The following is a 12930-nucleotide window of genomic DNA, read 5'->3' as shown; positions in this document are numbered from 1 at the left end:
CTGTGTTTCTTTCTCGTTGTGATAAAAAGAAACAAAACCAAAAAAGGTGTGGGGGTCACAGAAGAGAAGGCATTTCTTTTTTTCCTTTTTTCTTTTTTTTAAAGAATGCTACAGAAAAATAGAGAATGAATCAGTTGAGTTCAGTCAGTTCAGTTGCTCAGTCGGGCCGACTCTTTGCAACCCCATGAATCACAGCACGCCAGGCCTCCCTGTCCATCACCAACTCCAGGAGTTCACTCAGACTCACATCCATCGAGTCAATGATGCCATCCAGCCATCTCATCCTCGGTCGTCCCCTTCTCCTCCTGCCCCCAATCCCTCCCAGCATCAGAGTCTTTTCCAGTGAGTCAGCTCTTCGTATGAGGTGGCCAAAGTACTGGAGTTTCAGCTTTAGCATCATTCCTTCCAAAGAAATCCCAGGGCTGATCTCCTTCAGAATGGACTGGGTGGATCTCCTTGCAGTCCAAGGGACTCTCAAAATCATCAATTCTTCTGTGCTCAGATTTCTTCACAGTCCAACTCTCACATCCATACATGACAACTGGAAAAACCATAGCCTTGACTAGATGGACCTTTGTTGGCAAAGTAATGTCTCTGCTTTTCAATATGCTTTCTAGGTTGGTCATAACTTTTCTCCCAGGGAGTAAGTGTCTTTTAATTTCATGGCTGCAGTCACCATCTGCAGTGATTTTGGAGCCCCCATAAATAAAGTCTAACACGGTTTCCACTGTTTCCCCATCTTTTTCCATGAAGTGATGGGACCAGATGCCATGATCTTCTTTTTCTGAATGTTGAGCTTTAAGCCAACTTTTCACTCTCCACTTTCATCAAGAGGCTTTTTAGTTCCTCTTCACTTTCTGCCATAAGGGTGGTGTCATCTGCATATTTGAGGTTATTGATGTTTCTCCCGGCAGTCTTGATTCCAGCTTGTGCTTCTTCCAGTGTTTCTCATGATGTACTCTGCATAGAAGTTAAAGAAGCTAGCAAAGAAGTACAGCCTTGACATACTTCCTGTTCCTATTTGGAACCAGTCTGTAGTTCCATGTCCAGTCCTAACTGTTGTTGAATAGTGGACTTAAAAAAGTTACTGGTTTGTAACCACTATATACCAGTTGGTTCTGGCAGAGATTACCAGTTGATACAAAAACCATTTAGCAAATACCAGATTGTTGGGGAAGAGGATAATTATCAATACATTAAAATATTACTCCATAGATTACTAATTACAAAGGTGAAAATATAACTCTACAATGGAAATATTTATTGGATAACCACCTTAAAGCTAGTGATCAACATTACTAATGCTGGGATGAACTGGTATGATACATTAAGCGTACCATCTGTGTACTGCCTGTCAAAAATGATTAACCTGAATTGAAATCTTAATGGAGCTAATCCAAACTTTAGGACAATACTACAAGATAAATGGTGTCTTAAAAAACAGGAAAGAAAACTAGGGAGACGTGACAGTCAAATACAATATGGAACCCTAGATTGCAGCCTGAGGTTGGGGAAGAAAAAGCTGTAAAGGAGATATGGGGGAGAGTTAGGGACAATATTGTTCGTGTTAATTTTTTTGAAAGGGATGATGGCATTATAGTTATGTTCCATAATGTTGTTGTTTATTACTCAATTAGAGTTAAAGCTTCATGGTATCTACAGGTTTCAAATCCTTCACCCATAAATAACTTCTGTGTGTGAGTTTATATGTAAATCAAATGAAACAAAAGGTCAGTAGTTGAATCTATAGAGGTAAGATTTTGTGGAAGTACATTGTATTCTTCATTCAACTTTTCTAAAGATTGAAATTTTTAAAAATAAAATAACTGGGGAAGAATAAAAGGCAAGGGCAAGAACTGTACACTGTCAGTAGTGCTGTAAGACATCCCTTCTTACCTTTCACTGTATCATTTTCTGATCTAATATATTTGTCATTAAGTGATATCAATGTATGTTAGAGCTCTTCATATTATATAAAGTGCTATATCACTGTTAATTGTTGTTAATATATATCAAACATAGAAGGGAAATGGAGATGGAGAAAGAGAAGATAACAGAAACCATCATCCTGGCCTTTAAAATTTTTGTTGAATTAGTGACCAACATTTTCCACATTGACAGTCTCATAATTGAGACAACCTACACAGATATTCTTAGATTGATCCTAAGAGCAGCTCTCTCTCTTGGTAAATAATAGCATTATCTTTCAGTGTAGAAGAATACTTAACAAAGGAGTGAATACAAGGAAGCTGGAATCAGTTGGTTCTGGTGATTCATGTGTCTTCCATATGTAAAATATACTCACCCCTGACCAAGACTTCCAGAAGTCTTTCTATAGTATCATCTCAAAAATCATGCTCTTTACTCCATTGTATATTCTTGCCTCCTTTGTCAAAGATAAGGTGTCCATATGTGTGTGGATTTATCTCTGGGCTTTCTATTTTGTTCCATTGATCTATATGTCTGTCTTTGTGCCAGTACCATACTGTCTTGATGACTGTGGCTTTGTAGTAGAGCCTGAAGTCAGGCAAGTTGATTCCTCCAGTTCCATTCTTCTTTCTCAAGATTGCTTTGGCTATTCGAGGTTTTTTGTATTTCCATACAAATCTTGAAATTATTTGTTCTAGTTCTGTGAAAAATGTGGCTGGTAGCTTGATAGGGATTGCATTGAATTTGTAAATTGCTTTGGGTAGTATACTCATTTTCACTATATTGATTCTTCCGATCCATGAACATGGTATATTTCTCCATCTATTAGTGTCCTCTTTGATTTCTTTCATCAGTGTTTTATAGTTTTCTATATATAGGTCTTTAGTTTCTTTAGGTAGATATATTCCTAAGTATTTTATTCTTTTCGTTGCAATGGTGAATGGAATTGTTTCCTTAATTTCTTTTTCTACTTTCTCATTATTCGTGTATAGGAATGCAAGGGATTTCTGTGTGTTGATTTTATATCCTGCATCTTTACTATATTCATTGATTAGCTCTAGTAATTTTCTGGTGGAGTCTTTAGGGTTTTCCATGTAGAGGATCATGTCATCTGCAAACAGTGAGAGTTTTACTTCTTCTTTTCCAATTTGGATTCCTTTTATTTCTTTTTCTGCTCTGATTGCTGTGGCCAAAACTTCCAGAACTATGTTGAATAGTAGTGGTGAAAGTGGACACCTTTGTCTTGTTCCTGACTTTAGGGGAAATGCTTTGGGAAAACTGGTCAACCACTTGTAAAAGAATGAAACTAGATCACTTTCTAACACCATACACAAAAATAAACTCAAAATGGATTAAAGATCTAAATGTAAGGTCAGAAACTATAAAACTCCTAGAGGAGAACATAGGCAAAACACTCTCAGACATAAATCACAGCAGGATCCTCTATGATCCACCTCCCAGAATTCTGGAAATAAAAGCAAAAATAAACGGGATCTAATTAAAATTAAAAGCTGCACAACAAAGGAAAATATAAGCAAGGTGAAAAGACAGCCTTCTGAATGGGAGAAAATAATAGCAAATGAAGCAACTGACAAACAACTAATCTCAAAAATATACAAGCCACTTATGCAGCTCAATTCCAGAAAAATAAACGACCCAATCAAAAAATGGGCCAAAGAACTAAATAGACATTTCTCCAAAGAAGACATACGGATGGCTAACAAACACATGAAAAGATGCTCAACATCACTCATTATTAGAGAAATGCAAATCAAAACCACAATGAGGTACCACTTCACACCAGTCAGAATGTCTGCGATCCAAAAATCTGCAAGCAATAAATGCTGGAGAGGGTGTGGAGAAAAGGGAACCCTCCTACACTGTTGGTGGGAATGCAAACTAGTACAGCCACTATGGAGAACAGTGTGGAGATTCCTTAAAAAATTGCAAATAGAACTACCTTATGACCCAGCAATCCCACCGCTGGGCATACACACTGAGGAAACCAGAATTGAAAGAGACACATGTACCCCAATGTTCATCGCAGCACTGTTTATAATAGCCAGGACATGGAAACAACCTAGATGTCCATCAGCAGATGAATGGATAAGAAAGCTGTGGTACATATACACAATGGAGTATTACTCAGCTGTTAAAAAGAATTCATTTGAATCAGTTCTGATGAGATGGATGAAACTGGAGCCGATTATACAGAGTGAAGTAAGCCAGAAAAAAAAACACCAATACAGTATACTAACACATATATATGGAATTTAGGAAGATGGCAATGACGACCCTGTATGCAAGACAGGAAAAAAGACACAGATGTGTATAACGGACTTTTGGACTCAGAGGGAGAGGGAGAGGGTGGGATGATTTGGGAGAATGGCATTCTAACATGTATACTATCATGTAAGAATTAAATCGCCAGTCTATGTCTGACGCAGGGTACAGCATGCTTGGGGCTGGTGCATGGGGATGACCCAGAGCGACGTTATGGGGAGGGAGGTGGGAGGGGGGTTCATGTCTGGGAACACATGTAAGAATTAAAGATTTTAAAATTTAAAAAATAAAAAACTAAAAAAAAAATCATGCTCTTGTTATCTAATTTAGTTTATATACAAATGAAGTTCCTTGGGTGTAGTTCCTTTGGTATAGTTTCTCTTGGTCTGTAGCCCTTTAAAAGTGAAAAGACAAATTACTTGCCCATACACACCCAACATACAGTGTTAGGACAGGCATAGGCTAACCTTTGTAAACAATCCTGTTTGAAGTGGGGAAATCGGGTGCACACAGGGATCACTGTTCCATAGCAATTCTGAAATCCAGCTGGGCAGATGTTGGAAGTTATTTGATTAGATATTAAAGAATAATTCTTTATGGCTCATGAATCTGCCCTTTAGGCACGAAGTTCCACTCTAATTTATCCTTTTTTCCTATTTTTCTTTTTTTTATTCAGATATAATTTGCATTCTATAAAATTTACTTGTTAAAGTATAAAATTCAGTGGTTTTTTGTATACTCATTCACAAAGTTTTGTGACCATTACCACTCTCTGTAGAATATATTCTTCATCCTTAAAAAACCCATTATTAGATTAGCACCCATTCCTTATCCTTCTCCTACTCTTCTTCAGTCTCTGGCAATCACTAACAAATCTCTCTGGACTTGCCTGTTTTAAACATTTCATATAAATGCAGTTGTACTATGCGCAACCTTCATTTAGCATGCTTTTGAGGTTCATTCTTCTGGTACATGTCAGTTCTTTGTTTCCTTTTATGACTGAATAATACTCTATTGTATAAATATACTACATTTATATATTCACCGGTTGATGTTCATTTGGGTTGTTTCTAATTTGTGGTTGTTACGAATAATGCTGCTGTGAACATTCATACACATTTTTGACTGAACGTGTTTTCAGTCTTCTTGGTTATATACCTGGAGGTGGAATTTACTGGGTCATATGATAATCCTTTGTTTACATTTTTTAATGTGTTATCAAGGGCTTCCCTCATAGCTCAGTTGGTAAAGAATCTGCCTGAAATGCAGGAGACCTGGGTTCGATCCCTGGGTCAGGAAGATCCCCTGGAGAAGCAAATGGCAACCCACTCTAGTATTCTCGCCTGGAAAATCCCACGGACAGAGGACCTGGTGGGCTACAGTCCACAGGATCGCAACACAACTTAGTGACTAAACCACCACCAGCATTCTGTTATCAAAGTGTATTTTCCAAAAGACTGCACCATTTTGCATTCCCACCCGCAGTGTATGAGGACTCAAATTTCTTCACATCCTCAGTTGCTCTTGTTATCTGCATTTATTATAATTCTCCTTCTAGGTGTGAAGTAATATCTCATTCTGGTTTTGATTTGCATTTCTCTAAAGACTAATGTGCTTTAGGGAAATGCATCTTGTCATGTGCTTACTGGTCATTAGTAATATCTTATTTGGAGAAATGCCTGCTCAAATCATTTTCTCTTTAATTGGACATTTGTTTCTTTATTATTGGGTTATAAAAGTTCTTTATATACTTGGAGAGTAGACCCTTAACAGACATGTGATTTGTAAATATTTACTCCTGTTCTGTGGACTGTATTCATTTGTTGATAATTTCCTTTGAAGTACAAACGTTTTAAATTTTAATCAAGTTGTTTATATCTGTTTCATTGCTTGTGTTTTAGTGTCAGATCTAAGGAATCACTGATTTAATCTAAGGTCTTTATACTTGTTTATAAGCAAATTTATACTTATGTTTTCTTTCAGATTTTTATAGTTTTAGGTCCTGTGTTTAGATCATTAATCCAGTTTGGAGCTAATTATTCTATGTGGTATGAGGTAGAGGTCCAGCTTCATTATTTTGCATATAAATATCCAGTTGTCTTAAGCAAAACTTATTGAAAAGACAATTATTTTCTTCCTTGAATTTTCTTGGTACTCTTAACAAAAATAGATTAAGATATGTGATCTTCGCATGAGCGCTGAGACTGTCTATTTTGTTCATCCTGAATTCCTGGAAAATAGCTTAGTTCCTGGCATATAATAAGTTCTCAGGGATTTTGTTGAATGAATTATTGTTGTAGATCTCCTTCTGTTCTTTTAGGAAAATAGTTTGGAAGAAGGCAATCCTGGGAGGAAGGAATGAAGGGAGGGAAAAAAAAATTTTTTTAATAAATTAAGGGTTTATCTTGGGGCTCAGTTCTGCTCTATTGATCTATATGTCTCTCCTTATGCCCTTAACACCTAGGCTTGATTATCACACTGTTAATAAGTTTTGATATCAGGAATTGCTAGTCTTCCAATTAATTTCTTTTTCAAGATTGTTTTGGCTATTCTGGATTCCTTGCATCTTGATATGCATTTTAGAATCAGCTTGTCAGTTTCTATAAAAATGCCAGCTAGGGCTCTGAGAGAGATTGTGTTAAATTTGTTGATCAATTTGGGAAATATTATCATGTTAACAATATTAAATCTTCCAGTCCATGAACACAGGATGTATTTCTGTTTATTTAGGTTCTCTTTATGCTTTGTCAGACTTATGTTTCTTCTTTGTAATATGTTGTATATGGAATTATTTTCCTAATTATTTCATTTTGGAATTGCTTAGTGCCATTGTATAGAAATAAAATTGATTTTTGTATATTGACATGGCATCCTGTAACCTTGCTGAACTTAACTAGTTCTAAAATTTTGTGTGTGTGGATTCCTTAGAAATTCCTATATACAACATTGCGTTATGGTGAGAAATGGTAAGAGCATATGTCCTTTTCTTGTTCTGATATTTTTGGGGAAACTTTCCCTCTTTCACCATTAAGTATGATGTTATCTGTAGATTTTTCATAGATGCCCTTTCTTAGATGGAGGTAATTTCCTTCTATTCCTAGTTTGTTCAGTGTTTTTATCATGAAAAGGTTATAAAGTGCTTTTCTACGTCTATGGAGATTATTATGTGGCTTTTGTCCTTAACATGTTATATTATATTGCTTGACTGGTTTTTATATGTTAAACTAACCTTGCACCTTGGGGATAAATCCCACTTGGTATTGATGTATAATCTTTTTTATTGTGTGTTGCTAGGTTCTGTTTGATAGGAGAGTTGAAGGATTAGTTTTAATTCTTCTTAAATGTCTGATAGAATTCACCAGTAAATCTATCTGTTCCTGGGCTCTTTGTGACAAGAGTTTTGACTACTAATTCAGTCTCTTTACTTGTATGTCTGTTCAAGCCTTTTATTACTTCTTGAGTGAGTGTGATAGTTTTTGTCTTTCTAAGAATTTGGCCTTTTCATCTAGGATATCTAATTTGTTGATGTGTAGCTTTTTTTCCTGTAGTATTTCTATATTACTTTTTTGTGTTTCTTTAATGTTAATTGTGATAGCTCTTCCTTCATTTCTAATTTTACAAATTTAAATCTTTATTTTTATTCTTGGTCAATTTTTTTAATCTTTTCAAAGAATCAATTTTTGGTTTTATTGATCTTCTTTTTATCTTACCTTGTCTTGCCTTTCCCTTCTCCTATTTAATATTTTCTGCTCTAACTTTTTATTTATTTCTTCCTCTATTCTTGCTTTGGGTTTAATTTTCAAATCATTTTCTCTTAAGGAGGGCTAGGTTGAGTTGAATTTTTAAATGTCTCTATTTATTGCCGTAAGTTGCTCTCTAATCACTGTTTTAGCTTCATCACATACTTTTGGTATGTTGTTTCCCTTTTCAGTCATTTGGGAGTTGATTGCTGTTGAGCATCTTTTTGCATATTCAGTCATTCTGCTGTTTGCAGGATACTTCAGTTCCTCTCTTGTGAGCAGTGCCACTCACAGTACAACTCTCTCCAGAGTGAGTGATGAGAGAGCAAGAGGGCAGAATAGAAGGGAGTGATAATGAACATCAGTGTTCAGAGTATCCAGGATAGACGCCATATTCTCTTATAACCTAATCTTGGAAGTGACGTACACTTTTGCAATATGTTATTTTAATCTCACATTTCACCCTTCATACAACGTGGAAGGGACTCTGCAACACTGGAGACCAGGAGGTGGAAGTGGGAATCATTAAGAATCATCTTGAAACTGGGCACCGCAAAGAACTTGCTAAATTCTTGAATTTGTTAAATTTAAAATAAAGAGATGGGGCAAAAATAAATTATTTCTGTCTTCTTAGGGGCATACCATTTCCATGTGGCAACCCAGTGTTTATTAGTTGCCTAACTTTTGAAACCATTTGAGCGTATATCCCTGACCAAGATCTTTAGTTAATTCATTTGTTTGTAATTGTGACCACTTGTGCAAGAAATCTAGAAGGCTCACTAACTAATTAGCAACTGAGCAGCATTTTAACTCTTTATCTTTTTAAATCGTATTTGTTTTTTTGCTGTTTGCCAAGTCTTTTGGTTTTACACATAGATGTATTCCTAATATAAACAAGCAAAAACTGAGTAGATGAATGAGCTCTAAACTCAACTCTAAAGTGTAGCTCTAGTCATATGATATGAATGTGATCATATTTCTGTCCCTTTTTTATAAATTTAATCATTTTGAATTTATAAAGTGACATTAGCCAGTAAATTACAGGTCAGTTAACCAAAATACATAGAAGTAAATCCAGTATCTCCTTTTAACACATAATGCAAAGCAAGATTAGATTTGAAAAATGATGGAGAAATGGTTTGCCGAACACCTTCAAGGATTCCGAAGGAAGTCATTGAGAAATAACATTAATTAGGAATCTTTCTGTGTAACATAGAAATCTCTTGCTTTGTTATAAATCACTTTAGCTAGGTTACATATGCTAATACTGTCTGTTCAGAATCAGAATATATCACATGGGCTTAGAAATTATGTCCTTTGTATTTTCCACGTTAGTTAATACTGTACGTATATTAACCTAGTTAATACTTCAACTTAGTTGACATTTTATGATTAACTGCTCAGCCTGAATCTTCTTAACTGCTCAGCCTGAATCTTGTTTCTCTTCTTATGTTCACTGCAATCTAAGATAACAGTGTAGTTAATGTCAGTTATTAAAAATGCCAAGTATAAGAACTCAGTATTTTATCTACAATCTCATATAATCTTAAAATACCCTGTGAGCAAGCCCTATTATGATTTCCAAAGTTCTGTTATTTCCATTTTATGAACAAAGAAACTAAAATATGGAGTGGTGTGTAACTAACCTAAATTTATAAAGATGGCTAAGATTTCAATCTGTGAGTCTTTTTTCATTAAAATTTAATTGATGTACAATATTATTTTAATTTCAGGTATACTATGGGATGATTTGACATACATGGTGAAATGATCACCACAATAAATTTAGTAACAGTCTGTCCCCATACAAAGTTATTTCAATACCATGGGCCATATACCTTGTATTATATATTCTCACTTACATGTGGAACCTAAAAAACAAAACAAAGTGAAACAGACTCACAGTTACAGAGAACAAACAAGTGGTTGCCAGAGGAGAGAAGGGTGTTGGAGGATGAATAAGTGAGGAGGGGGAAATGAAGAGGTACAAACCTCTAGTTTTAAAATAAATATGCCATGGGGATATAATATATACAACTGACCCTTGAACAACATGGAAGTTCAGAGCACTGACCCTCTGCATAGTCAAAACTCTTAACTTTATAGTGGGCCCTTTGTATTTGGGGTTCCACATCTACAGATTGAACCAACTATGGATTGTGTAGTACTGTAGTGCATATTTATTGGGAAAAAAATTCATGTCTGTGTGCACTTCTACAGTTCAAACTCATGTTGTTTAAGGGTCAAGTGTATAGGCAAGTCTTTCTTTTTAGTACTCTAGAACAACTAGTGCCTCTCTTCCCTACTCGGTTCTAAACAAAGAATAAATATGAGAATTAAATATTACCTTTTTTTATAAGCCCATAATCCCTCCTCAAATGTTTTCTTCAGAATTCAAAATTGTTTTGAAAGAGCTAATATTAAGGAGATGTTTATTGTGTAATATCTCTGCTGCTGCTGCTGCTAAGTCACTTCAGTCATGTCCAACATCTTTAGCAGATCCAAAAAAGCACCCTATAATCAAATATATTGGTACTTCAGCAAGACCGTAAACAGATTGATGTCGGTTTAGGTCACATTTTGCTAATCAGATATGATTGTGGTCATGGTGGAGGTAGTTTGTTGCCTTTCCTCACCTTTATAAAAATAGTTGCTGGTTGGAAGATTTGCCTTCAGATCTCTTAGGCGCTCCAGCTAAGACGACATAAGCCTTCAGTCTCAGACAGCTCAGGATCAAGGCAGGTCTGTTCACACAACACTGATTTGTCTGGGTAAGAGTTGAGGTGGTAATGAGCAGCGAATTAATAACTCTAGAAGTAGGCCCACTTCCGAAGAGGAAGTACAGAGCCTAACCAGATAAGCTTAGTCATCCTTCCCATTTCACCAGTCATTCTACCTCTGAAGGAGCAGGGTAAATAAAAGGATTGGGGTGAAACCAGTAGTGTGTCTGTGGAAAAACCACCACCACTACCACCCAATATCAGTACTCTTTTTTATTTATTATATACTGTGTTTATAAATTATTTATTCTATACTTCTTACTATAAAATAATTTAGTTGTTTTTACCTCTTGTACAGGTTTTAAGCAGAAATGTATATGACTACCTTTATTTTGGTTATAGATGACCAACATGTTTTGGGATCAAGGACTGATTAAGACTCTCAATAATGGTATTACTGTTTCTATAGGGGAATCTTAGTGGATGAGTACTGAAATATTTAGGAGTGAAATGCCATAATTTTGCAATTTACTTTTCAGTAGTTCTACAAACCAGAAGGTAAAAAGAAAGTGAATATGGCAGCATACTAACAATTCTTGAATCTTGGTTGAGGCTGTCTGTGTCATTGTAGGATTAATTTTTTCTTTATGACTGAAATTTCTTGATATGAAAAGTTGAGAAAGAAAAAATCCTTGACAACATTCAGGCCCTATACGAAGTCCATATTTGACAGGATTAATGGTAATAAACAACAGAGTTTAGACGTTTTCTTTAATAGTTAATTTGTATACCTAGTCTACTATATTAAAAATTGCTTGATTACTTATATGTACAATTTATGTTCACATACTAAGTTCTAATATCTTTTGCAGTTCATTTGAATTAAAACTCTGAAAATAAGCTGTCTCCTTTTATGTCTAGTTCTTTATATTTTAATTTGGGACCAAAAATGTTTATTTTCAAGAAATAAATAGCCAAGTTAAGGGTTAATATATTCTCGTAATACTAATTAAATCTACAAGGTTTTTGTTGCTAAGTTCCAGAAACCATTCACAATTATGGACTTCCTCTGAGACTTCTGAAATCATTAATTTGTAGTTAAGATAAATTTAAACATTGGTATTTTGTATTCTCTTTTTAATTCTTACTGTATTTATTTCTTCCCTAGATCTTCCTCAGAACTGTGATCCTAACATTCCCCTAGTTGCTCAGGAATTAATGAAAAAGATGATACGTCAGTTTGCAATTGAGTATATTTCAAAAAGTGGTAAAATTCAAGAGAATAGAAATGGTTCAATTGGACCAAGTCTGATATGTAAAAGTATCCAAATGAATCAAGCAGAAAACTCCCTTCAGGAAGAGCAGGAAGGCCCCTTAGACCTCACTGTGAATCGAATGCAAGAACAAAATACTCAGCAAGGTAAGATTTATGTGTGTGTGTATGTGATGTTTGATTTTATGTTTTAATATTCTTTAGTATATATATAACCATATATTCACAGAGAAATTTAAAAGTAATACTACTTGAATTAGTCTGTAACATGGACTAGAGAGAAGTGTTAAATTAAAACTTTTGTATTACATTTGTCTTTGTTTATAAATGGAGAAGTGAAAGTTTCTCTACCCTCTTTTCACAATAAAGTGTATGGTGAGAGAATCCTAAAAGCAACCTAGAAGGAAAGTATATGAATAAAAAGATGTATATGATAAAAATGAATTTTTATAATGTACAGCTGAGAACATTCATTAAGCACTTTTGTTGTTCAGTTTTTCACACTTAGGTCAAAAATAAAACATTGATGGATAATAGTCAATTGTTTATGATGTCACTAGGGAAAGAGAAAAGTTAATACCTTGATAAACATAATGTAAATAATTATATAGAGAGACACATTTTTCAAAAGCATGAATGATGAAGCTGTGCTGATCTTATCTGATCATTATTTAAAGGAAGAATTGTGATTCTCAGAGGAAAAGAAGGAAGAGCCTTAAAGTGCTTGTTCAGTTCAGTTCAGTCGCTCAGTGGAGGATGCCAAATAAGTGTTTGCCTAGAGAAGAAAGAACAAATAGCTTTTGTTAATACAAATTAGGTATAGTGTTGTCAGGCCTCGAAACCAGAAAAATGTTAGCATTAAGTTTGATTGCAGAAGGCAATGTGGTGTTTGAGGCTCTAGAGAAGAGTACATTGTACATTACTGAGTATTTAAAGAAGATCATCTATTCAATGTGTAAAACAGATTAAAATTGAGAGAGGCTGA

The 12930-nt window shown here is 35.0% G+C and overlaps 1 protein-coding gene across 25 annotated transcripts in view; it reads left to right on the top strand.

Annotated features, from left to right (window-relative positions):
- LCORL (ligand dependent nuclear receptor corepressor like) overlaps nucleotides 1–12930 on the top strand; it is a 170199-nt gene that overhangs the window by 102413 nt on the left and 54856 nt on the right. For all 25 annotated transcript variants that reach the window (XR_011446609.1, XR_011446607.1, XR_011446608.1 and 22 more), the window contains one exon: nucleotides 11841–12092. Coding sequence is in view for 22 of the 25 variants with exons in the window: in XM_069593754.1 (XP_069449855.1) it covers nucleotides 11841–12092 (252 nt within the window). In the remaining 3 variants the exon portion in view is untranslated. The remainder of the gene's footprint in view (nucleotides 1–11840; nucleotides 12093–12930) is intronic.

Source organism: Ovis canadensis, chromosome 6, assembly GCF_042477335.2.
Source record: "Ovis canadensis isolate MfBH-ARS-UI-01 breed Bighorn chromosome 6, ARS-UI_OviCan_v2, whole genome shotgun sequence".
NCBI lineage: Eukaryota > Metazoa > Chordata > Mammalia > Artiodactyla > Bovidae > Ovis > Ovis canadensis.
The sequence above is the reverse complement of the archived record's forward strand: the minus strand, read 5'-3'. Positions and strand labels throughout refer to the sequence as shown.